At 36.6% G+C, this 21,993-nt stretch overlaps 2 protein-coding genes across 5 annotated transcripts; both read right to left on the bottom strand.

Annotated features, from left to right (window-relative positions):
* Positions 1-736: 736 nt before the first annotated feature.
* On the bottom strand, positions 737-6,984 carry LOC135434269 (putative uncharacterized protein DDB_G0282133). 3 transcript variants are annotated; one of them, XM_064690790.1, is made up of 6 exons: positions 6,959-6,984; positions 4,020-4,216; positions 2,858-3,029; positions 2,652-2,746; positions 2,128-2,278; positions 737-2,073 (listed from the first exon to the last, which is right to left on the bottom strand). In XM_064690790.1, the coding sequence occupies exons 2-6, from the start codon at positions 4,214-4,216 to the stop codon at positions 787-789; spliced, it is 1,902 nt and encodes a 633-aa protein (XP_064546860.1). In that variant the 5' UTR covers positions 6,959-6,984; the 3' UTR covers positions 737-786. The 3 variants fall into 3 exon arrangements, with proteins under 3 accessions (XP_064546860.1, XP_064546859.1, XP_064546861.1); XM_064690789.1 differs by lacking the exon at positions 6,959-6,984 and adding an exon at positions 6,439-6,580; XM_064690791.1 differs by lacking the exon at positions 6,959-6,984 and having other exon boundaries at positions 2,858-3,020; positions 4,020-4,144.
* A 5,407-nt stretch (positions 6,985-12,391) lies between these two features.
* On the bottom strand, positions 12,392-21,355 carry gus (gustavus). 2 transcript variants are annotated; one of them, XM_064690773.1, is made up of 3 exons: positions 21,229-21,355; positions 14,556-15,445; positions 12,392-12,691 (listed from the first exon to the last, which is right to left on the bottom strand). In XM_064690773.1, coding segments are annotated over exons 1-3 (1,032 nt in total). In that variant the 5' UTR covers positions 21,231-21,355; the 3' UTR covers positions 12,392-12,551. The 2 variants fall into 2 exon arrangements, with proteins under 2 accessions (XP_064546843.1, XP_064546841.1); XM_064690771.1 differs by lacking the exon at positions 21,229-21,355 and adding an exon at positions 15,848-16,101.
* Between the last annotated feature and the right edge of the window lie 638 nt (positions 21,356-21,993).

Genomic DNA, 21,993 nt, shown 5'->3' with positions numbered 1-21,993 from the left:
CCTGAAACTGCGAGTGGCCCCAGTGTCGACTCTCGCACTCCAACCCCTGACGATTCGGCCACCGTCCACCTTTAATGGATACTCTATTACCGGGTTGCGGGAGTGTCGGCGTCGACCCCATCCTGGTCTGGGCGACGCCGTTGTCCGTTTCCCGCCTTCGCGCGCTGGCAATAATCCTGGCAGCTCTTGCCCCGTTTCCTACATACCCAACGAAACACGCCACGCGCGTTAGGACACTCCCTGACGAAGTACCCCTCCTGTGCATACATGCCCGTAGCGGATCAAACCCTGTTCCGGCCTCCTGGATCAACATTCGATGGGCGACCTCCGCATGGGCCATTGTTGGCGAGGCAGGAACTCTTCCGCCAGTAACACCCGCTTGAGGCCCGCTGGGCGTAGACAGGAACGGGTGGAGGTGGTACAAAAGAACTCGCTACAACACATAAGATCATAGAATAGATATCTAGAACAGAAATAGATGCATATGCAAACGGAGTTCCAAAACTAAGAAGCTTTTTTAAATTTAGTTTTAATTCAGCACGACACATAAATAGTGGTTTTTTTTTTTAAATTAAAGGATTTCTAATTTAAATAGTCCGTTTACTTTGTAAGCGAGTTTAACAAAAAAATAACATAATTTTTTCACTTCAGTGAGATTACACACATTTAACGGCTAATTTTAAATAATTTGATACAAGGATTACAAGGATTCAATGTTGAATATTATAATGCAAAATTCTACTTTTTTATCTTCGTAAATATTTATTTATTAACATTGTAGCAATTTTAAGGATCATTTATATCCCTTATTGTCAAATCACTATTTATTCTTTTTGGTTTTGGCACAGGATTCCAATCTAAGTTTGATGAGGTTGGTGACGACTCTCTACATTCGAAGACTATCTTATTTATTTTATTTTTATGAAAATCATTTTGTTGTAAATGTAAATGGTTATCAAAGGAGGAATTTGCTATCGTAACAGTATTTTGAAATATCTCATTTTTATTTTTGTTGTGATCATCAGTTGGTGTTATACTGCTTTTAGTATACAAAGAAGTTGAATATACCTTTGTACCTTTAGCTGCACTTTCTTTAAGTAATTTTTGGCTACGATTTATAGAATCAATAATTTCTTTCACCGATTTAACCTTTTCTGGTTTTGATTTATTGTCTGAAAGGTGAATATCTCTCTCTGACTTTTCAAAAATAGTTAATGGTTTGTTAGAATATTCAGAACTTTTAACTACATTATTATTTGTATAACTTTTATTTTCCAAATAATTGTATTTGTTTTCATTACTTCGACTTGTCGCTTGCATTGAGCTACTGTTCTGATCACAGGTCATACGATTTTCTATATTTGGTACAGTAATTTCTTCAGAATTGTCTTCTTTCGCATGACAAATATTTGTTACATTAGATATATTATTATTGGTATTTTCGTTGATACTTAATACGCTAATGTCCGCTGCGTCACAGGTTTTAGGATTTGCTATATTTGGTACAGTAATTTCACCAGAATTGACTTCTTTCGCATGAAAAATATTTTTTTCATTAGATATATTATTATTGGTATTTTCATTGATACTCAATACGCTAATGTCCGCTGCGTCACAGGTTTTAAGATTTTCTATATATGGTACAGTAATTTCTTCAGAACTGCCTTCTTTCGCATGCAAAATATTTCTTCCATTTGATATATTATTATTGACATTTTCATTTATGCTCAATTCGCTAATGTCCGCAGCGTCACAGGTTTTAAGATTTTCTATATTTGGTACAGTTATTTCTTCAGAAATGTCTTCTTTCGCATGACTAATATTTTTTCCATTAGATATATTATTAATGGTATTTTCGTTGATATTTAATGCGCTAATATCCGCTGCGTCACTTAGGGCCTTTTCGGAGTCTATTAAAGATTGCGATGCAAGCGATTTATTTATGAAAGTCTCATCTCTGTGTACAAATCTTTCTATTTCACTTGTAAGTGACTTTATGTCCATAGCTTCCATATTAGAACTATGAGGGGAGCCCATTGAGTTTTTTTCAGGATCGCTTAAAGGATCCGTGACCTAAAGAATGCATTAAATTAACAGTATACTTTCAAAATAGCATAAATATTGTACCATGTTTTTAGTCGGAACTGAAGGGGCTTTCCTCTTTTTTTTTCGATAAGATTTTGGGCGAAGACCAACTGTAGAGCATCCACTAAGATTAACATCAGAGTCAACTTCACTTTCAAATGGATTGGTGCTTGATAGACTAGAGTACGAGGATCTTAAATGAAAAACAGACAGTAAAATATAAAATTATAAGAGTTTAAAATGATAGACTTAATTTTAAGCTGGCCGACTCAAGGTCAATCTTGGACCAACCCACAACAACCCAAATCGTATAAAATACATATATTTGATCAGTTTCAACTGTTAAGTCGATAAAGCCATTTCGATCTGTCCTGAGTTTTTCAATCAGCATCATGAAATTTTGCATGGACAGATTGGAACGCTATATCGCCAAAATAAATCTGTCATATATAGCTTTTAGATTAGCGGAAATTAGTTTTTTATATGGAAAACATTTCGTTTATCAAGATACACCAAATTTGGTAATATATATATAAACATGTGTTGTTTAATGATTTAATTATTACCTGATTTTCTGGTAATGATAGGGCTGTGGCGTTGAACATCTATCAAAATGAGTGCTACGTTGGTAAGGGTTGCCGTTTACTTTGCTTGATGCCATCTGAGAAAAAAACACAAAAAAATATTATAATAAAATAAGTACAATACGTATGCACTTGTATATACCAATATAACTGATTATGATAGGGTTACACAGGGTTTAATTACTTACACTGAAGGGAACGTTCACATTCTGCAAAGATCTTCTTTCAGCGGTCTGTTCTCCTGGATGTAAATACGGTGTAGTTGGTCCAAAACTTCTCCGCAGAACAGGGGGACTTTCAGATGTTTTCTGAATACCCAAAGTCGATGATTTTTTTTTTAAGTTAAATGATCTAAAATTCCTAACAGAATAAAAGTAAACATCAGGTCGTTAAACTTTTTTTCAAAGCATTTCTTATGTACAAGTTTTTTCAGAGATAAACAATATTGCAGTCAAAACCACCACAACGTACCAACAAGTTGCCAAAATCTATATTTTCTAAACTCCTAGTCACTGCTTTTTGATTAAAATCTAAGGGTTGTTATACCAGCCTTCTCGACAATGTGAGCCATCGCTATCAAGCCGGCTGTCATAGAGCTTTGCACCTTCAACTTCCCCACTGTGCCCTTTAAATTATCTTCTATTCTGTTCGAGCAACGCTTGGTATTCAGCTTACTCGAGCTCGGTGGTCACAAATCCTAGCAGACTTTTGGGATCATTGCCTCCAGTTTCGAACCTGCGCGACCTACCCTTCTTTGAATGGTTGGGCTTCTACAAAGTCGATCGTATGTTTCTCTAGGTCCGTGGTTCCCAAGCCGCTATGTTAAAAAAACAAAATCTGTCTCTTCCCAAAATAACTACCGGTTCACTGTCTACAGATATACAACGTTATGTTTTTATTCTGCTCTCCATACGGGATTGGGAGTGCGACCCGACCGATAATCGATCACCCTTTTCCTCCAGCTGTTCGGACTATCGAAACTGAAAAACGGGATTTCGATATCGATTTTTATCGATTGCTTGGAAACGGAGATAGTTATCGATGATCGAAAACAAACTCGTACTGCACAGGCACTAGGAGGACCTACGTTCCAAGTATCTAACTTTTATAGATTCTGAGATCCTTGAGTGCATACAACCGGGCTGACGGACCGAGGGACGGACGGCTTTTAATACTGATCAAACAAATATTTACTTTATGGGGTTAGAGTGGCTTCCTTCTGCCTATTACATACATTTGCACAAAAAAATATACCAATTTTACTTTTGTAGTTAAGTTCTTTTCCCCAACCAAATTCTTTATATGGCATCAACTTTGTTTTTTTAACTTTTAATTAACTTTCTAACTTACCAAATGTCTCGCAAGTTTCCAATAGAAAAACTTCTTTGCTTTGAATTTTCATTGGATTTTGATGATCTCCAAAACCGTAAACGCCTATGATTATCTTCATCGTTAAATGGATTCAAATGCTCAGGATAGTTGTATACTGATGTTCTACTGGAAAACCTGTCAGAGCTTGTATCAACACCACGGCTTGAATGCATCATCTAGAATATAAATTAGAAAGATATTATATATTGATACTTTCAAATTGTATTTTATATTAGGCACTTAATAAAAATTACCACTTAAAATTGTTCAATAACGAGGGAGTAAGAAAGATTTAATACCTTTTTAAACAGTTGCCTTTTGCAGATATGTGAGAATAACAAGTAAGAACCCCTCGGGAATTCCCGACTAGGGGATACCTCGAACACTCTTCCAGCATCTCCCGCCACAAGCTCATTTGCTTTAGCAGCAATAAAAGTAAATTAATAAAAATTTGAGTTTAAGGACCGCTTCGTAACCCAACTTCTGTACATCTCGCTTGCACGTGCTAAATTTAAGTACTGCTCATGAATCTCAGCAATATAACAATAGTCCGCGCGAGGTTTAAGCTGGGAACCCAATTGGTTACCACCGTATTCCAGCAGGCATCTTCTACTTAATCTTCCTTCTTTAACCTACTGTAGGAAAATCCTCGGTGTTGTCTTCCTATCGAAGGTAATTATTAGCGATATTGATTCTCCTTTACTATTGGGGCCTTTTCAATTTTCTGCTCCCTCCAGACCTACAAGAAAATATCCCCCTTTATTTCTACCTACGTGCACGACTACGCATTGCACAACTCATTTCCTTTATTATGCAAGGATTATAATAGATTATAATAATAGTACGCTAACTAAAATCGTTGGTTTCAGGATATCTTCGGGAACTAGCTGACCATTTTCAGCTCTGAGTAGGGGCATAGCTTGCCGGACAGGCTATAAATTTGACCCACCGGGTCGGCGATTTCTATCACTATATCCTTATCCTGTCTACAGTAGAAACAGACAATCATCTCTAAATATACGCATGTTTTTATGATTTTGTGGTTAGTTTGTAGAATTACTTTTTGGGGCGCGCGCGGAGGTTTCTGCCCTTACTAAACTTTAAACTTTAAACTTTATTAGGGAATTGAAAATTTTGTATTTTGCTCAAATTTCCGCTGGTCATCAAATCATTGAAGCGTTTACTATTTCTGCCGAACGGACTGCTGTAGGTAACGAAGGGTCAACCCTCATTCTATAATTCAAGCCCGGAATCACAAAAAAAAAAATTGGCTCGTTAACTCTCTTGCTCTCTGATTGAGTGAGCGAGTTGCGGACGCGACCAAAAATGAAATCGCTGTGTGACCAGGCACTCCGTTTTTTTTTTATCTATGTACCTAGCTGTCCCATCTATGTATGCATATGTTGTATGGTTAGTGAATTAATATTTTAAGTCTCTAGCTCTAATATTATCTGATATCGCCACATTTAGACATGGCTGGATCAACTCAGCTGTTAAAGCTGAGGAAGAACATTTATAATTCAGCCTGTTTCACACATTTGCACAAATACATTATACCCTTTTTACCCATTTTCAATAGGTTCAGGGTATATAAATAAATGGCAGGGGCATTACATATACTAAGTGAGTGAATTTAAACCCGTGTTGAAAGTTTATAGTGTCTGTTATGTAAAAAAAATACATGTTATCATATGAATTGAATTTTTAGTCATGTTAATGTTATTTGTTATTATATATTAATAAAAAATTGTAGAAAACTGATGATGTATTCTCATGTGTTAAAATCAAGAAAAACTAAGAGAAAAGCGTTGGATGTTACAAAAATATGGAATACACAAATTTTCCACCTGACCTCCAATATCTTCCCAAAACAAACAGATAGTAAAACGAATAACAGATACATACATACATACATATGTATGTACATATGTTTACGGCAGGCGAGACACCTTCTGATCGTCATATGTATGTATTCATGTATACACATATGTGTGTACTTACTTATACATACATATGAGTGTGTCCACTAACTGTAAGAAATGTTCCGGTAGAATATATATTCGAACTGTTACATATTTATCCCTTTAGCGATTCGCGAAGTACTTAACAAACTAGTTGCATGCAAGGCAATAAGCACTGGGAATGGTTGGAATAGTATAAAACTGTTTATTTGTAGATACGTATGTATCTATGTTTATACAAATATGCAACAAATGACAAATTTATATAAATATTGTGCAATGACGTAAAGACATGTATGTATGTACATATGGTATGTACATTTCTTTTAACAATATACATATGTATGTATGTAAATATGTCGGAACAATACAGTAATTTTAAAACAATTTTATCTAAGTGTTTATTTGCCAGTTATGTTTTGTGTATATAAAATTACCAAGATAATCACTTAAGATTTCTTAAAAAACCGACAACGATGATCTCAACACGTTGAATTAAAGCTCTATAGTTAAAGCACCAAGCTAAAGTGGAACACTAAATAAACTTTTTTTGCAGAGCTCATACAAGCAAGAAAGCTTTTTGTTATAAAGAATCAACGAGGGCATATCGTAAAGTAGTTTAAGAATACTTTTCAATTTATTTATATTCACCTCGTGTATAAATAGGGTATTCTCTACTTGAGGTTTTTTAAGCAAATATTAATTAAGATGTGTTGTAATGATTGTAATATATGTACATAAGTATGTCAATTTCTAAATGTAATTTGTTTATACATAAATTACCTAAATTTCTACATATGGTAAATAAGCCAATATCCTGCATCATTAAAAATCATTTAAAATCGGATGTATTGAATTGTGCAATAGTATAAAACAGAAGAAAGCATCTGCAACCCCAAAACACAAATGTATGTATGTATGTATGTACATACATATCTACATACTGATATACACTACCGCTTGACTGAATATGTGACTCGATAATTAATAGTCACACTGCAATATCTTCAACCGGCTTATCGATTTTATCGAAATATATGTACATATAAATATGAATGAAACAAGCTAGTTTTCTGTCTAAAAGATCAGTATTATCTATGTACATACATGTATGTATGTACTTATATTTGTTTTGAATTCCTTACAGCCCAGAAACTTTAGTATGTATGTGTCTATGTATTGGGTAGATGCTCGCACAAGTCGATCAATGCGTTTGTCGAGAGCCAGAGATATTTTCTTCCATGGTTGGGCGCTGCCTTCGAGTTTTACACCCTAAATTCATTGAAAATGGGTTCAAAGAATATGAAATTTTTTTGCAAATGTATGTAACAAGCAGAAGCCCCATAAAGTATATATATTATTGATCAGCCTATAAATATATAGTGCCCGCGCAGTGCGAGTTTGTTTCCGATAATCGATAACTTGCCCCGTTTTCAATCATTCGATAAGATTCGATTTAAAATTTTGTTTTTAAAAAATCTATTAAGTTTTAAAAGGTAGAGTGACTAAATTTGAAGCTTATTGGGTACTATATATATATTCAGTATCTTTAATTTAATAGCTATCGTTACCACCTCGCCTAAACTCCTTTGATATATACAAAAAAAATAAATTGATGGAATGAATGGAATTGAATGAAATTGAATAGCACTACCCACCAATTTAAGCCAAACTTTAATTGCTGTTGTCTTTTTAAGAATTTATGAATATTCTATTGCACAAAAAGATCTACTACTGAAAATTTCAACAGCAAGAAGATTTCACACACTTTTTCCGCTTTGAGTGCTTTTATGGCTTTTTTACGTTTACACCAATTTTCAATATGCTGGCGGCAGCATAAAATCGTTCGTAAGTAAACACATGCTGTCTCAATAAAATTTCAATTTTTTAAAAAGTTTTGACCTAGACATTTTTTATTGTCATCGCAAATTACGGGCTACACCTTTTAACACCTCGCAGTCGAATGACAGATCACTGTTTTATACAGTTATCGAATTAGCATTATTTTTTGGAATTAAAACAACAAAGTTCCAAATGTTAGTAGACGAAATGGTTTCTAGTATTTTTCCAAGTATGTCAAGCAAACACAAAAAATTGTCTCTTGTTCACGGCACTAGAATAGAAGAGAGAGCTATACAAACTCTTATATTATTCCTTTCAACTGCTCACTACATTATTAAGTATATTTTGAAAAAAAGGAATATATATTTTATTAAATTTAATAGGTGGCGTGAGATGTCAGTCGACAAAGGTAAGGCGTCAAGGGTGACCTCAAGGGTATCTTGCCGCCTTTTTTTGATTGAGTATTAAACCTTTAAACATCAGAGCTGGCGGCACTCTTCGTTTTCTGGTGAGGCATACTATGGTTCTTATGCGTCAATTGATTTTGAAGAATCTAGCCCAGTTGCTGAAACAACAGGGGACCATGACACAGACGTCGTTGGTATATGAGGCTAACAAGAGCGTCTGGAATAGGCTAGTCTCTTATTCTGACAATATAGCGGCTCAGGTTAGACTCCTTTAGGTTGGGAGCGGAGGCGAATACTGGCTATAACCATTAATGGTTATATTTTTTTTTCATTTAAGAGATTCCTAGCGGACTTGGTACATCGTGCGAATTCGCCTCATGTGCAGCTGCACAAATTAGGAGATCTTATAAAGTGTTAGCAATTGATTATAAAAAAAATTTAACAAAGAAATATGCTGTTATATGCAGCCCGGCCAGCTAGTAGTCTCATTAGAGTGTGTATGCCCGTGCCCGCCGTCATGAACAATCGCACAACACTACTCTAAAACTTTGCAAAAGCAAAGGTAACAGAACTACTAAACTTTACTTACACAAAGTCGGACGTCAATCGTTAGTTTTTTGCCATTCCGGGCTTAGACCATTGGTCTCGGCGGGTACGAACGCAAGCAATGGCCCATGCGGAGGTCGCCCATCACATGCTTGGTCAAGAGACTGGAACAGGGTTCGATCCGCGTCGGTCATGTCTCAAATGTTCACAAGAGGGGCACTTTGCCAGGGAGTGACCCAACGAGCGTGTCGTATTCTGTTGGGAGGACTGTTGCACGCACGCGGAGGCGGGAACGGTGTCTTCCAGGCCTGAATCGGGTCGACGCCGATAGAAGAGTATTCATTGAAGTCGGACGGTAACCGAATTGTCGATACAGTGAAGATCGGCGGGCGGACGATGCCTGCGACATTCGACACCGGGGCTACTCGCAGCTTCATGAGCGAAGAAAGCGTACGCACGTGGGCGATTCAGGGGAGAGCACAGCATGTGCAGACCCGTATTCATCTGGCAGATGGATCATAATAGAAGTAGGGAAGGCCTTGTGGTCAGATGTTGGCCTAGCGGAAAAGGTAATCAGCATGCCGATGCTTATCATGCCTTCCATGCTAGACAACATCGTCCTAGGAATGGAATTCCTATGTGCAATGGACACCACAATGCGTTGTCAGGGAACGGAGACAGCAGGGAGTAGGAAGTCAAGGAAGGGCCATACCGGAATCGGACCGAACCCACGAGGATCCCTAAAGGTGACGGGAAGAGCTGCAGCAACAGCAATGCGCTGATCATGGAGTTAGCATGGCGGACATATGCCGAAAAACGTAGAAAGTAGGGGCAAAGGCTAGAATCCATCCAGATCGGGTGCAGATACCACAGTAGAGAGTCTAGGCCACTCGAAAAGTCCTAGACCTCCATCTGAGATCGGAGTGGTGTTCGGAGGAGATGAAACGCAAAGTGATTCTTTAATAGAGAAGGCAGAGTAGCCAGCGGATATACATCCGGAACTGAGGGAGTTCCTGGAGTCAGAACTGACACTCTTCGAGGGTCTGCAGGGGATCTCGCATATCGCGGAGCGTAAGATCCGGTTGAAAGATGACAAGCCATTGAAGGAAAGGTATTACGCGAAGAACCTGGCCATGCAGAGGGTGATCGACGAGCAGGTAGATAAGCTGATACAGGCAGGTGCTATCTAGCCATCGCGTAGTCCGCACAGCGCCCCAATTGTGTTAATTACAAGAGTCTGGGGAGTGGCGCATATGCATAGACTACCGCCAACTCAATGCGCACTCCATTCCAGACGCTTATCCCTTGTCCCTACGGTCAACCACATTCTTGAGTAGTTGCGTCACGCCCAATTAATCTCTACCTAGGAAACACGGGTATGCATGGCATTCACGGTGCCGGGGAAGAATCGTTCCAATGGCGGGTGATTCCATTTGGGCTACATTCAGCATGTGCGACCTTCCAGCTGCCATTGGCCACGGTAATGGGGCCGGAGTTGGACCCTCATGCGCTTGCCTACGAGAACAACACGTCGAGAATTTGAGGGAGGTATTCCGTCGGTTAAGGGCAGCCAACCTTAGGTTGAATAAAAAGAAATGCAGCTTCTTCAGGGAGACGTTGGTCTATCTTCGACATGTGATTAGCGGGGAGGGGATACGGACCGATGCGAAAAAGGTGGAGGCAATACATATTCTTAGGGCCCCAGCTAAATTTAATGAGTTGCGACAGTGTCATTGCAACTGTCGTCAGATCATATTCCATTGCTGGCCTACTTCCTACTCCCCTGAAATGTTTGGCCTGTTGAGGTGCTTCGTCAATCACTTACCTCGCAACTGTGCCAGATTTTCCATGCGGTCCTTGATTTGGGCTTCTTTCGAGAGATAAGCCATCCTTCGCGGGAAGGTAGCTATCGCCGTTTTCCCAGGCAGGCTCATGCCCAAGTCTGGCATGAGGGCCCATTCGGCCTGGATTCCGTCAGTGAGGTGTCCTTGTCAGACGATAACCCATATCTGATTAAGTGTCGGGAGCGCTATGGATTTGTGGAGGAAGACCTTGCCACTTGGAGTGAGCCCACTCCGTGGTCTGATTAGCCGGCCCGTCTATGTCCACAATGAGCCACATACTTTGTTGGGGCCTGTGACGTTGTCTGTCCGCCTGATCCTCTCACCTACCCGTTGTAGCCGACCAATAGCGTGGTCATGGCTTATTTGGATTTTCGACATTAAAGCCGACATTACATCGGATATCGCACTATTTTGTAGCTCTGAGAAACTAGCACCATCCCCTGTCGTCAGGAACAACCTGGGTATATATTGATACAGTAGCTTGGCATTGTTTGACTTTATTTACCAAAAAGATTAATAATACGTTATGGTGTTGTAGATGCCTTCTCTACTTGTTAGATATAAACAAAAATGTAAAAAAAAATATTAAGGATAATTATATTAAAAAGTTTACAAGACCGTGGCAATGGAATTAGAATTTTCATGAAAAATAATTTAAAATATTGTATACATTTTTAGTGAAATTAAGTCTTTATTAAGTGTCATAAAATTTAAATTAAGTTTATATCATCTAAAATATAAAATAAGTACATATGTTGGTTGGAATAAACTATAGTGTCCATGAAAATTATAGAAATGTATATTGTTGACTGAGAGTAAATAATATGAATCGTGTTGCGTAATTATGCTCCCTGTCAAATACACAGACAAAACTATTAACGAAAATTCTTAAAAGTAATTAAATAGTTACGGCTTTTTGTTGTTGTTGTGTAATATTATTAATAGGGTTTCCAGCTTAATTCAAAATGGTTGAACGTAATGTTACAATTTTGGGATATTTGTAATAGAAGAATGGATGTCAGCACTTTTTTAGTAATACTTAGCAAACAATCTTTCAATCGAGAAAACTTTAACTGCAATGAATATGTTGACACATATGGCTATGTATTATTCAATTCTCTAATCGGTATAATGAATATTATTTGTAATACAGTGCGTTCTTTGAGATTCCTTCAAATCAGTTCAGTAAGCAATATAAAAAATTGTTTTCTTTTAAATTATTGCACCTTTTTGTGTTAAAAGACTTCTATCCATTTATTCTAAGGTCCGTGGAATTACGCCCTATTGAGTACATATGTACATGCGTATTTAACACATCCTATAAATATCTAATGCGACCAAGATTCAAAATAAAATCTCAATTGAGGAATACATAATTATTTTTACACAAAGAATGTCTTAAAAATGTTTTTCCCCATATATGTATGTACATTGTTATTTTATATTTAATTAAATTATAAATCTGAACACGGTGTCATTAAAAATGAAATGCTAAACTATGAACGTATTTAAAAATGGATGTTATAGCTAATATTATGGTACAGTTTTATGTTTTTGAATATACCACGAGGTTTGCGACGTTTTTTTAATTTATATATTTATTTATATTTATATTTAATATATGTCAATTAAAGAGAAATACATTTCTTCCATGATTTAGATTTAGCAAATGATTTGTTTGTGATTATATTAAATATTGTGTTAATCATACCGACTTAATTTACAACACAAATAGGAAAACGAATATCAAGTATAGTTAAAAAATTATATACTTTTATATTTTGTTCCTTGACGACAAAAACTAACATTGATTTAAAGACTATTACGAACTAAAACTATTTACCTTAACTTCCCCCATCACATGCAGCAGAGATGCAAAATGATAACTTACATAATCCCGATTTAAAAATATTATCTACGGTTCTTATACAATAAATACGTTTTCATAGACTGCGGAAGCTGAAGTTGTTGTATGCGATCTTCCAAATTTACTCGACCAATTTTCTGTCGAATTGACCTTCGACAAAGATCCATTAATGGCAAAGGTTCGGCTGTAAAAATAAATACATAGCGATAAATATATATCACAAGCAAATACAAGTGTTTATATAGATATGAACAGAAATCAAATAAATATAAATCGATATCTCCCAAAGTAAAGGCTAGAATAAAGCCAGGTAAATTACTGATGACCTCTTAAGATAAATGCAAACTTATTTTTCCTGAACCACTGACCACAAAATTGAGCTTTTCGAGCAGCATTTTGCTTCCATATTATATTGTGGAAACAGTTAAAAGACTGGGTAGTAATTTTCCAATTAAATCAACTCCAATTAATCATTTTCAATTAAAAAAAACCAATTAAAATAACAGCCTGTATATACTATTCTAGCAGCTACATGTCAAGTTTGGTGACTCTAGCTCTTAAAACCTAAGAGATTTGCTCAAAACCCAGGATTTCGATATCTATTATTATCGATTGCTTGGTATCGGGAGAAGTTATCGATTATCGGACACCAACTCGTACTGCGCGGGCACTAGGAGGACCTACATTCAAAATTTCAAGTCTCTAGCTCTTATAGATTCTGAGATCCTTGCGTTCATACATACGGAAGGACATGGCTATATCGACTCGGCATTGATGCTGTTCAAGAATATATATGTACTTTATGGGATCGGAGATAACTCCTTCTATGCGTTACACATTTCGAGACAAAGGCGTAGAAGCAAAAATTCTTGAATCTACTAATTTTTGTAAGCTCTACACAAAGTGTACCAATAATGTCTTCGTACATTAACTTTATTAGCTTTTAACTTTATCTATTAATTAGCTTTATTTAACAGAGAAGAAATATCCAATAAGTTTAATAGTGAAAAAACTATAAATAAAACAACGAAATGTCAAGCGATTATGATTGTAATCATGGATTTTTTAATAGCAAATCCAAAGTAATAGGTGTTGAAAGAAGACTAGACGAAAATTGATCAATCCTACACGAAAAATTGTATTTGGTCCGTGCATAATCGGCTTAAGACAGTTAATTTAATAAATGGAGTTTTATATAGTGTTTAAGATTAAAAAGTTATTTTGTTTAATAAAGGAAACAGATTAGGAAAACAGCATTTGAACTTTTTTGTTGCTCTTCTGCGAGTTCCTATTTTTCGTTACCAAAGAATATCAGTCTCTGTACGAAGACATTATTGGTACATTGTTTTTGTTATCCCAATATTTTACACCTACGAAAGGGTATAAACCTTTGTAAAAGGGTTTGGATCGCAATAAAACGGACTTCCTTCACTTACAAGGACTTTCTAAACGAAAGATATATAACATATATAACAGCAGATCTGTTGATCGGTATTTAAAAGATCCGAAAGCATATGGAAATCAGCAAAAAAAAGAAGCGTAGAGTTCGCAAAATTGCTTCAATTTCAAAACTGCGCGTTGTATTCTTTCAAATGCAAAAATACGACATGGACTGTTCAGCCTGACACTCGGTCGCCTTTACTAATGAAATCACGTTTCATTTGAATTGACAAACATTATTTTTGTTTTACGAACTGCGAAAGGACGAAATTGATTTAATCATAGCCGGAAGTCCAGATTCATGGCATGGGAAGTGCTTACGTTTTATGGATCGATTGATTTACATTTTTTTGGGGCAAAACTATGTATATGCTAGATTGAGGGACAATTATAATGGATTTTACAACATGATAATGCCGAATGTCATGGCTTGGCCATCCCACATCAATCTGATCGAAAATGTATTGGACGGACTATACCGCAAAATATATAACCCAATAAGGCAATACGAAGGTAAGGAATCGTTAAAAGCGGACTCGATTAATGGAAATGAATAGTGGTTATGATAAAAATACACGTAAATAAGCATTTAGTGAAATTGTACTTACGATCTAATCCACCGATATAACGCATCGTTATCTCGCAGTGTCCCCATACAGCAGAAACTACGGGATACAGCTTCTTTCCTTTTAGGCCTTTAAATGCAATACCAAGATATTGCTGGTCAACAATAAAGCTTAAAGTGCCCTCGTCCATATCTAAAGCAACCAAGAACTTGTCTGGAACCAAAAAAGCTTCATCATTCTTTAAAATTGCCGGATATGTGATACCAGCTGAATTTTTCGAGTCATGATACAATTTGTTTCTGCCCAGGTCCCAACCCCAGCTTTGCTCAGTAGATCCTACTAAACTCTGGTACCCTACAGAGTGCAACGGAGCATCGGCTGATGCTACACCAACTACCGCATGAGTACCCCTTTGCCTTGTTGGCCAATAAATTTCCCATACATGTAATCCTTTTGTAAGACCAACTTTTCCGCGAATGCAATCAGTACTTTGCGCAACAGGATGTCGGTGAAATGTCAATTTATCGTCTTCTTTAACAAATATGTTTAAAGATCTGTCTTCAGAGTTCCACGAGTGCTTTAATTGAACCTCTCGGCTTGCGGGTGGCATGTCCAGCAAAATATCGATCCGAGCAGGTTTAAGGAAATCGGCTTGTAGCTCTCTTGGTATAATTGGTTTAAACGTTGCCTGAGAATCATTACGGTTAACTGTTTTAACGCCGCCACTAATTTTTTGACCCATGTTCATGCCACGGCAGCTTCGAGATCTCCTTTGGTCAATAGCAACTTTGTACGATAATCGAAGGCGTTCAAAATCTCTGGGTTCCAAACGAGATAACACAACCCGCGGGGAGAGTGTAGATGATGTTGAAAAACTTTGAGGACGTCGCCTATCACTTGACCTAACTGAAGGTGTCCGACCACCCTTATACCTGAAATGAGTCGAAAATACATGTTAACATTGACATACAACAAAAACATCAATTTACATACTAAAGAGGAAGAATACGCAATATTTTACATGTGTATGTACATATGTATGTGGAAAACAACATATGTATGTACATATGTATGAACAAGTGTACACAAGAAGTTGTATGAAAATATACACGGACATAGATATACAAAACTGAATAATACATACAATATATGTATATATATTTAAATTTAGTAATCGTAAGTACAAGACGCAGCCATATGTACATAATTATTAGAACATCATTTTTATACATACATCCCATAATGCTAAAAGGCGAACCTATTGGCATAATTCAATTAACTGTATTTATACAGCCTTATATATATATATATACATTTTTTTAAATGTGTGTTACCTTTTTTTCCCAAGTTCCATTTACAATAATTTTACTTTGTATTCCAAATATGTAAATACAAAATGGCGTCAGCTACGGGACTTCACTAATTTACGTTAGTTGTGTCACATACGATCCAGTGTTTATTATGTGTATATTTAAATCATTAATTATATACTTATGCGTGAATGATGATTTAAATATCAATTTTTATTAGTTTCTTAACTTCACCTTCTGTACTCAACCCCGCTTACCAAACTACCATACTAGTTGTCAAGGTTGCATATACACACATACACATGTACTTAATTTTGTATATGGTTATCACAGGGTGATACAAGTTACACGCCAAGTTCAAACCATTTAAAAAAAACACTGTAAAAAGGGCATATGTGCACGACATAAATACTCATGTGTACTTATGAATGATATTATACACAAAAATATTGTACATCAGAAAAAAACAGATAAAACTTTAAATTTATACTTCGGTATAAACTATCCAAGTTATCAGAAAATCGAAATGCAAAATATTATTTGTCTTTTTAATCCGTAAATTATTTATCACGAATCACCGTTATATCTTCTTTTCCTTCAGTTAATAAATATATATATTTTAAAAATTGTAATATTAAAAATAATTACAAAAATGTTCACGTTAAATAATTGGCGTGAACTGGTCCTTATGCCTTTGCAGAATCGCAAAATATTACGACGAACTATTGCATAAATAGGTTGATTAAGGCACAATACTGTACAATACAGTATCCAATATTTTGTATGAGAAAACCGGGTAATATAGGTTTATTTTGTTTTTAGATACCACCGCCAACACAAATAAATAAATAAAAATCATTTATGGCAAAATTAAATCTGCCGAAGAAAATGTAATTTAAAATTTTTTTCGGCTAATATATAATTCTATGTATGGCTGTAAGTTGTAATACGATGGCAAGCAGTTCGCTCGACTGAAAGTGGTTGCGCGTTTGACACTCGCAGGCGGAAATAGTTCTTTTAAACTTATTTTTTATAATGCTATTATCTGTTTGCCCATTAAATACGTAATACAAGTGTAAAGTGGAAGCGTTCGCATAGCGTTATTCATAGAAGAAGCTACAGGTCCGCCCTGTCCAAATATCTCCCAGCGGACAACCTCGACTAGCGCAATGTGACTTAATTTTTGGTTACTTTATAAGTTAACTTTATATTATATTTCAGAGGGAGCCTAAGGCATTGATTTAAAATTGGTGACTTTACACTTAAAAAAAGACATATATGCGGGAGTTGATAATGGGGTTTAAAGAAAATATTTTTCCTTGATCATCAGCTATCTCCTTCAGCAATTGCCAGAGGGCCACAAAGAATCATCCTTGATCCTTCGCTTTTTAGTTTATTCGCTCTTTTAAATCTGTAGTGCAAAATTTAAATGCGCTTTCTCATTGCATTAGATTTTTCATATACTTTTTAGGGTTAGTTGTATTACTTATAACTAACCATTACGTTATGTAACCATCATTAAGTCAAAACATTTAATGTTTTCGCTAGTTCGAGATCCACGGGAGATGACGGAAACAAAGCAGTCCAAAACATCAGGACCAAAATGGAAGGACAAATGCCTAGATCAGGAAACGTATGCTAATTCTATCTGCAATGCTCAATGCGCAATGGACATGGACCACAGAGTCAGCACAGGACATGCCGCAGCAGCTTATGGAACACATCTCGGATGCGTGCGACTTAACCATGCTCAGGAGGAAGCCAAGCAGAAGAGAAGTGCCTTCTTTACTGGTGGAACGAGGAGATCAGTGACCTAAGGGAGGCTTGCCTACGAGCGAGAAGGAACTCTCAGCGAGCCCGAGGCCGCCCAGACTTTTACGCTAGGCTGGAAGACTTGGGGGCAGCCATTGCTGCAGTGGGGAAGCCGTTGCTGCAGTGCTGCGGGGAGGTCTTCCCCTCTGAGTAAGAAAAAAACAACGCCACTCAACCGTGTCCTCGGAGTGTCAAGCTTTCCAGTCCCTCATTGGGAACTGTTAAGCTCATGCGCGCGACGATCAGATGCAACAAGCTAGGCAACCTGCGTAAGCACAGATGAGCATCAATGCTCAAAAACCGCAGCCAAATATTTGACAGCGCGACAGGAAGGCGACACCAAACAACCACAAGGCTGCAAATATCTTGCTACCCGCCTGCAGATTGTTTAACAGGGCCAACGGGTACGCAAGGCCGCGGATCTGGCTATGATATCCCTATCGCTCCGGCGGCATACCCAAAAACGGGGCTCTGGCGGCCGAGACGGTGCGTTATAACTCCCATCGGTAAAACTCGGTAAAAATTATACTTATTTTTTTTACCCATTTTTAATGGTATCTCTGATCGAGCCTCTCAAAAAAAAAACGCGTGTGTGTACATGTGTACAGAAATTCTCGCAATTCGCCGCAAACACGTGGCCTGCCAATATATATACACTATTCTTAAAGCTACATCTCAAGTTTGGTGACTCTAGCTCTTCAAACCTAAGAGACTAGCTCAAAAAACAGGATTTCGTTATTTAAATTAAAATTCATTCAACTATTTTTATCGATTTGCTTACCCCGTGCAAGTTATCGATTATCGAAAACCTACTCTACCCTACCTTTCAAATTTCTTTGGCTCTTATAGGTTCTAAGGTCGACGCGTTCATACGCGTTCATACGGACTAACGGACGGTCAGGCGGACAGACGGACATGGCCACATCGGACTCGGCTATTCATGCTGATAAACAATATATACACTTTATGGGGTCGGAAATGCTTGCTTCCGCCCGTTATATACATTTGCAAAATAAACATTATTGGGTTCAGGTTATAAAAAGAAGAGAAAAAACAAGTGTACCTTTTTTTCTTACAAAGAAGCAAGTACAAATTATCTAAGTGGTGTCCAAATAAAAATGTTACATTATTCCAGGAAAACCCTCACGGATTTTTCATTGGCTCCCGGAGATTGTCTTATTTGGCTTGAAATATTGGCTTGGAAAAATAGCTTGAGGGATGAATTTGAAGAGTTAAAATAGATGCAGCTTCAATGTCGACTTAGGGTTCTTAAGAAGTACATTGAAAAGATAATGGATATAAAAGTTAACGTCGATATATTAAACCCTAGCAATGATTTTAGCGCAAAAGTAGAAGACGTATGTATTTTTTTTTTCGTATGCTAAGTCGAAAGCTTATTATGAGTTATCTTCTTTATTTATTCAACATCATATGTGAAAGTTACTAAAAATGCGGTTCCTCAAGTTCAGTGGGAAGAATTTAAAAACATTATTTGTCTTTTTAAAACTCTAGCGACTATACACTGACAAATGTCCAGAAATTCAATCATTTCATTTCTTGCTAGTCTGATGAGGCATTTGGAACGAAGAAGGCATTTTAAATCATAGACTAAAGGCTCTTTATGACTGTTTATAGACATACGGAGATGGCTAGGCCGACTCGGCTATTGATGCTAACCATGAATATATATACTTTATGGGGTCGGAGATGCATAATTTATACCCGTTTACCCAATTTCAATGGGTTCAGGGTACAAAATCAAAGCTTCCAAGAAGTGCAGCTTATTTATACTCGACATTGCAATATATATTAACAGAAGGAGAATATGCTATTTTTTAAGGATTCCACTTGGCTATGGAAATAAAATTAAATGGTGAAAATCCGGCGTAGTTTCACCGACTGATAACAGAGTTATTTTGAGGTGGGCTAGGTGCCCACTCGTTTGATTCTGTCGCTAAAATTAAAGAAAAAAACTGTTGTAAATTCCAGTTTTTGTACAGTTAAAAGAGTTAATTCGAAGAAAGGATTGTTGTCCTTCAAATACAGTGATTATTATTTTGCCAATAAGACAATGCAGCGGGAATTGGCCAATATAAATTTAATAACTCCCACAATAATTAAGGACGGTGCTTAAAATTAATACTGCAAAGAATTTCTCAGATATTAGTGTAACCCAATTAATTAATGTGGCTATCGTTAAGGTTTTAGCAATTAATGGCATAATCCACTTTATCATAAAATGTCCTAAGTATTTTTGTACGAAGTTGTTAGTTTTCCCTGTCGCACAGCGTAATTTTACAAATACCGGGAAACATCGTGGCGGAGCTTGTGGCAACGGATTCATATTGGCAACACATGCGCCCAGGAACTATACTTGTCTCCCTGGCACCTTGTAATTCTCAATCAAACCACCCGCCTCGTGTCATTCGACCGCGCCGCGCGACGGCACCAAGTACGTAAATCTCAACGGTGCCCCTAAACAACTTTCGGATTAGCTGCATCGCCGTCCTCGACAGACACTTTTGAGCCTGCCAATTAAGCGGAAAAGACCTACGTCCACCTACTTAGAGAAGTAGAGGTCAGAATTAAACAATGGACCTGTGTTGGCGTCGACTCTGTGTCTGGCAATATGCGCTGTGGTCGCCGTTATCATATTCCTGGTAAGTTGCCAACAAGCGAAGCAGAACCAAGCAGAAATCCGTAGGATATAGGCATTATCAAGGACGATCCTGTTTAGAAAGCGGAGGTAGTTAACATAAGTAAACGATAAGCAACTAAAATGGGCACTGGTCACCATGATGCGATGTCAAAGTGCTGACCAGGCAGCCTTTGGCCACTGAATCCGGGTCCGCAATCGCCGAGAAGCCGCACGAGGAGCACGTCGTTAATATTTGGCAAATCGAACCGACTGCCATCAATTAACTTACATATAATAATCAGCTCAGCGCTGGGCTCAAGGTGCCCCAAAGCTGGGCACGTCCTGGCTAGACTCCTCTCACTTGTTCTTTGTTTAAACTACAAGGAACATGCCTTTAAAATTATCGAATTTGTTTGAAGTTGTTCGTAGTTTTTTATATTTGTACCATATTTTTGTTTGATGGGACAAGGCTTTAAGATATTTTGCTTAATTGGATTATTAAAATATATTTTCTTTAGGTAACACACTTGTGACTCCTCAATATAGGATAAGAAAAAAGAAACACGTTTAATTGAATTTCATCGAGATTTTGTACTTACAAACATAAAATTATAAATGTTTGTATATACATATAACCTTAATGCACATTTTCACACAAATAAAAAGAAATGCACTGATGCTACTTATATACCACAAATGACATGTAAATTTCCTAAGATCGGATTATCTCATATAAGTTCGTGTGCATGTTAAAGCATTTATAATTATTACATACACATTTACATATATATACATATATATATCTATATACATATGTATATATTATGGTATATATGTACATATATATTTCGAATTCATTTTTTCCAACAGCGTACAACTTTCTCACGCTATCATAATATAATTCTTTATTTGTATTTCCACCTTCACATATGTGCAAAACACAGTATACACTTACATTACTTCCGTAAATTTAACTTTCTCCTTTAAAAAATCAAAACAACGGTAGCTCACAATGAAAGAATATAAAACTATAATTCCACATAGAAACGTATGGAATTAATACAAAAAAACGAGTCCACCTGTAGTGGTATTTTTTCGTTATTGGAAATGGTATATACCTTCGGTTTCTTACACTTCGTATTTCAATAAGTATGACATACATTTCTAAAACCTTAACTCTAATAAAATACTTCTTTACTATTTTCATATTTAAACACATTTATTGTTAGTTATAATTATCTGACGTCTAAATTTAAGTTTAACATATTATAAATAAAACACAAATTTGTATTTATATAGATATAAAAGAAATTACGCGTCATCGCCGCGGTCAAATGAATTATATAATGGTTTAATAGGGATAATTTACTTGCTGTTATATAGAATTATGTTTGAACGTCGCGAAAGGACGCTGATTAATAGTCAACAACAAAATTGAAAACACAAAAGCAAAGCAATAATAATAGATAAATTAAATTTCATTCTTACTGAGAACATTTGATCTGTAAATTGGAGAAAAGTGGTTAAATTTTGCATTAAATATTCAACTTAGATATTTAAGCAGCGATTCGGGAAACGGTGGATCGCAATTTCTCAGCGTTTCAAATTAAACAACGAAATCAATAACGCATATTTTACAAATCATCATCATCATACATCTGATCAGGCTGTCTGTCGCAGCATACAAAAATTGTTTGTATGATTGCGTACGCTTTTTTCG

The sequence above is a fragment of the Drosophila montana genome, unplaced genomic scaffold, assembly GCF_035044405.1.
Source record: "Drosophila montana isolate Dmon_TW-CO22-7 unplaced genomic scaffold, ASM3504440v1 contig_3285_1, whole genome shotgun sequence".
Lineage (NCBI taxonomy): Eukaryota > Metazoa > Arthropoda > Insecta > Diptera > Drosophilidae > Drosophila > Drosophila montana.
This window is presented reverse-complemented; position numbering and strand designations above follow the sequence as displayed.

Coding starts and splice junctions, on each gene's coding strand:
- gus (XM_064690771.1), bottom strand. CDS start 15,867: ATGGAACTTGGGAAAAAAAG. Junction 15,446..15,847: donor ATGGAACTTGGGAAAAAAAG/GTAACACACATT, acceptor GACTCATTTCAG/GTATAAGGGTGGTCGGACAC. Junction 12,692..14,555: donor TTATATCGGTGGATTAGATC/GTAAGTACAATT, acceptor TTATTTTTACAG/CCGAACCTTTGCCATTAATG.
- LOC135434269 (XM_064690790.1), bottom strand. CDS start 4,216: ATGATGCATTCAAGCCGTGGTGTTGATACAAGCTCTGACAGGTTTTCC. Junction 3,030..4,019: donor GGAAACTTGCGAGACATTTG/GTAAGTTAGAAA, acceptor TTATTCTGTTAG/GAATTTTAGATCATTTAACT. Junction 2,279..2,651: donor TATCATTACCAGAAAATCAG/GTAATAATTAAA, acceptor TTTTCATTTAAG/ATCCTCGTACTCTAGTCTAT.